The 4960-nt window shown below is 35.7% G+C and overlaps 1 protein-coding gene across 2 annotated transcripts; it reads left to right on the top strand.

Annotated features, from left to right (window-relative positions):
• Window positions 1–2830, top strand: LOC130494468 (inactive leucine-rich repeat receptor-like serine/threonine-protein kinase At5g24100). Of its 2 annotated transcripts, XM_056994363.1 has the most exons (4): window positions 1–223; window positions 536–1374; window positions 1639–1884; window positions 2137–2830. In XM_056994363.1, the coding sequence occupies exons 2-4, from the start codon at window positions 588–590 to the stop codon at window positions 2706–2708; spliced, it is 1605 nt and encodes a 534-aa protein (XP_056850343.1). In that variant the 5' UTR covers window positions 1–223; window positions 536–587; the 3' UTR covers window positions 2709–2830. The 2 variants fall into 2 exon arrangements, with proteins under 2 accessions (XP_056850343.1, XP_056850342.1); XM_056994362.1 differs by having other exon boundaries at window positions 4–223; window positions 536–1884.
• The last annotated feature ends 2130 nt before the right edge of the window (window positions 2831–4960 follow it).

Here is a 4960-nt window from a genome sequence, read left to right as displayed (position 1 = left end):
ATTAACCAATCATTGTGTGCTCATAACCGGTTTGACTTTCCTATACCATATTTTCTCTTATGACTTCCTTCAAGTAGCTTCCCTTGCCAACAGTTTTGCATACCAAACCTCTGTTTTCTTTCTCTTTCTTTCTTCTCTGCTCTCACATAACTAGCTTATACATTCTGTCCTCTCAATTCAAACTGTCTTTTAAGCAGTACTTGTTAGATCCGTCTTTGAAACTGTAAGTTGTTTATTTATTTTCATTTCGGCTGAAGAATCTGCTTGGCATATAAACCTGATTAGTAAACTGTTGGAATGTTTCTATTAAAATGTAATTTGAGCCATGAATAAGCGTAGATTTTTCTTTTTTTTTGGGAATCATGTCAGGCTGAGTTCACAGACCTGATTCGACAGATAAAAATAGTTATTAAAATGATACTGTGGAATGTAGGAATGTCTTTGTAAAGTGGTTGGAATTCATATTTCTCATCAAATAATATAATTGATTAACATTTTTTGCATCTCTAACTTCAATAAGTAAATACTAATGCAGGTTTAACCAAGTCTACATCACACAAACATAACTAAAAAAATAAAAAAATAAAATGAGTAGAAGACTTTCCATCATCTACTCTGTGTTACTTCTCATCTTTGCATCACCGTCCCTGCTTTCTCCCGTCACCGGGGACCTCGCCGGAGACAGACAAGCCCTTCTAGACTTCCTCAACAACATAACTCACCCACGGTCTCTAGCGTGGAACGCAAGTAGCCCTGTCTGCGCCACGTGGTCAGGCGTCACGTGCAACAGAGACAACACACGTGTCACCGCCCTTCACTTGCCTGGTGCGAGTCTTCTCGGAACGGTCCCGCCTGGAACCATCAGCCGTCTATCGGAGCTTGAGATCCTCAGTCTCCGATCCAACGGCTTACGAGGCCCGTTCCCAATAGATTTCTTGCAGCTCAAGAAACTTAAAGCTATTACTCTAAGCAACAACAAGTTCTCCGGTCCATTACCCTCTGATTACACCACGTGGATGAACCTCACCGTTCTTGATCTGTTTGGTAACCGGTTTAACGGTAGCATCCCCTCGGGACTAGCAAATCTGACCGGACTCTTGTCGCTAAACTTGGCTGAAAATTCATTTTCCGGTGAGATTCCAGACCTTAACCTCCCTGGTCTACGCAGACTTAACGTATCCAACAACAATCTCACCGGATCAGTTCCAAAGTCTTTGTCAAGATTCGCACGCTCAGCTTTTTCCGGAAACAACTTAACAGACGACAACACTTCTCCTCCGGTTGGTTCACCCGCTGAGAAAGAGAAAGAGCAAAAAGAAGACAAACACGGGATATACATCTCAGAGCCAGCGATACTAGGGATAGCGATAACAGGTTGCTTCTTGATATTCTTCGTAATTGCGATTTTAATAATCATTTGCTACGTGAAGAGAAAGAAGAGACAAGAAACAGAACCAGAGACGGTGAAACCAGCGAAGGCAAATCCAGAAACCCTACCAAGTGAGAAGGAAGTTTCTAAATCAAGAAAAGAGATGAACATAGAAGACATGGAGGAGAAGAGTGAATTTAATAGGATTATTTTCTTTGAAGGAAGAAATCTTGCTTTTAATTTGGAAGACTTGTTGACATCTTCTGCAGAGTTTCTAGGGAAAGGCACTTTTGGTATGACCTACAAAGCGGTTCTTGGAGATGCCAAGGTCATTGCGGTGAAGCGGTTCAAGGATGTGCCGGTGTCAAGAAAGGATTTCAAACATCAAATGGAGATTGTTGGAAACATTAGGCATGAGAACGTTGCTCCTTTGAGAGCTTACGTGTGTTCGAAGGAACAGAAGCTTATGGTCTATGATTACTATCCTACCGGAAGTCTCTCCGTTCTTCTTCATGGTATGTATAAAGTATGCAAAACCATATTTTAAATATAATTAATAATCTAAAGAATACAAACCATATATAAATATTTGGGTATTCAGTTTTGTTTTAGGTTTTAGAGATATATAACATACTCGAATAATTCATGGTATCCGAACTTAAATCGAATTGGTCCGTTGGGTTTTTTGGTTTTGGGTAAATGTGCCTAGGTCTAACTTATTTGATGATGTTGGTTCCTTGCATCTAAAGAAAGTTTTTTCCCGGCAGGCAAGAATGGCAACGAGGACCACGTTCCGTTGGACTGGGAAACGCGGTTGAGATTCCTGATCGGATTAGCAAAAGGATTAGCTCACTTACACACACAACACAAGCTCGCACATGGCAACATCAAATCTTCTAATGTCTTCTTGAACTCCAAAAGATATGGATGTATATCTGAAACCGGTTTAGCTCTCTTAACCAACCCGGTCATCAGAGCAGATTCATCAGCCAGAACGGAACTACGTTACCGTGCCCCCGAAGCAGCATACGACACAAGGAGATCGACGCCGGAATCAGACATATACGGTTTTGGAATCTTGATGCTAGAAACTCTTAGTGGAAGGTCGAGTATGGATGATAAGAAGGAGGATATAGAACTGGTGGTATGGATGAATAATGTTTTGGCAGAACAATGGACAGGTGAAGTGTTTGATTTGGAGCTCGTGAAGACTCCCAACATTGAAGCAAAGTTGCTTCAGATGATTGACTTAGTGCAGCTTTGTACGAATAGGGTTCCTGTGAAGAGACCGGAGATAGCAAAGGTGGTTGAGATATTGGAAGAGATCGAGAGGGAATAATTAGTAAATTGTGGAAATTTACTTTTATTGATTTTAGCCTAATTTTCAGTTCCACTTTTTTACTTTTAAATATTACCAAAATTTAAGTTAAATTAAGTATTTACGATTATAATGAAACTTGTGACAGAATTGAGTTTTTTTCTGAAGAAAACAACGTAATATATGACTTCAATTTAGGTATGTAATACATGCACGATAAAAACGAAAACTATAATAGTCATATTTTTTATTACACTGCGCACTGACATGAAGTAAATTTGAAAATTAGTATGAATCAAGGACATTACTGAAAACAAATATAAAACGACAACAAATGGATTCTCATAATTGGAGAATATTGTAAAGACAGGACACAACCAGCTGGGAAACATACTCATCTCTCTTTTGGGCCAACAAAAAATTGAGTGTTGATACATTTTTAGTATTCCAACGTAATTCAAATTATAGAAGCTTTTTCTCATTCACATTCACAAATCACAAGTTTGAGTAGGCCTGGGCACGGATCGGATATCCGGGTTTTTGAAGGTATTTGTGATTTGCTTCGAATGTTACGGATATCTAATTTTTCGATTTGCTTTGATTCGGAAAAATACGGATATTCGGAAAAACGGATATCCGGAAAATAAATAGATATTTGCGGATATTTGCGGATACTTACGGATATCTCATTTGTTTTGATTAATACAAATAATCTTAAAAATTCGATACAAATTTGTTTTGTAAAATTTTTTTTACTTGGTATAAAAGATAAAAAAATTAAAAGATATAGTGAATCTACATATTTTGTAAATTTTTAAACTTAATTAACAATTATAATAACACAAAACTTGAGAGATTGTCATAAATGTTTTCTTTTCCTTTTATGTAATACTTTTATATAAGTAATAATGTGAATAATATCTGTCAAATCATATGTTAGAATAATAATTATATAATTTTATACATTTAGAACTTTAAATATAATCAAAATATACATATATTTATATATTGACGGATCGGATCGGATATTCGCTTCCTAAAATTTTAATATTTGTGATTTGCTTCGATATTAACGGATATTGAATTTTAGTATTTGCTTTGCTTCGGTAGCTTACGGATATTCGGAATTTTCGGATCGAATAGTAACGGATAACGAATCGAATCAAATTTCACGGATAAAATGCCCAGCCCTAAGTTTGAGTTTCCAATTCCAAAAACGGTTTATTATGAAAATTAAGCATCAACAATTGTGGAGCAAAAATGAGTTTTGCCCGAGAGATGCGGGTAGTCCATAAAGTAGAAAATATTTGTTTAATAAAATGCCAAAAGAAGCTCTCATGATTCCCATTATCTCTTTACATCGTGCTGTCTAGAGTTCTCAATAACTTCTATTTTCCATCATTTTCATCTCTCCCTTTTTCTTCCCTCTCTACAAATTAAGAGAGGGGAGAACCTTTGATAACAGCAAAAAAAAAAGAATAATATATATTATATATATATATAGCTGAATATATAAATTTGTTATATATCAAAGTAATTAAGGTGAAGAGGGAAAGGGAGGAAACATAAACTTCAGAATGTCGGTTTCAAGGCTTTTCTTCGGAGTTCTTACAATCCTAGCTATAGTTTCCTCCATTTTGTTGCCAATGGCACAGGCTCAATCCGCAGCTCCTGCTCCATCTCCGACAAGCGATGGTAAGTTAAGAAATTTATATAGTATAAACTAAAGTTCTCAAAAAGATTTATGCTCGAAAAATGGTCTAAATAGAAGAAAAACGAGTATGAACTACAACAAATATACAATTATAGAATCTCTCCCTTTTTTTTCATTTTCTCCCCTGAATATCGCAAATATTATATTTATTTCGGACGGTTAACTTTGGACCACAATATTGCAGGAACAACAATAGACCAAGGCATAGCATATGTCCTTATGTTGGTGGCTTTGGTCCTCACTTATCTCATCCATTGATATTTCATCATTTTAGTTCTGGTCTCTATTTAGTTTAATTATATATTTTTCATTTTGATTATAATTAAATAGAGACCAGACAAAATTTATATGTGGTAGAGAAATTAACGAGGTTTTCTAATTTTTGGAGTATACAATTTTGAAGTTCATTTGTATAAAGTCGATGTGCGTTCAACTGTTGGAAATATATTTCATCGATTTACATCCTATACTCAGAAACTTAAAATGATATTCTTTTATAATTCAAATTAATTTAAGAATTCAAACTCAAAACAATTATCAATGCCAATGTAAAGCTTAT

This window comes from Raphanus sativus, chromosome 9 (genome assembly GCF_000801105.2).
Source record: "Raphanus sativus cultivar WK10039 chromosome 9, ASM80110v3, whole genome shotgun sequence".
NCBI lineage: Eukaryota > Viridiplantae > Streptophyta > Magnoliopsida > Brassicales > Brassicaceae > Raphanus > Raphanus sativus.
The sequence above is the reverse complement of the archived record's forward strand: the minus strand, read 5'-3'. Positions and strand labels throughout refer to the sequence as shown.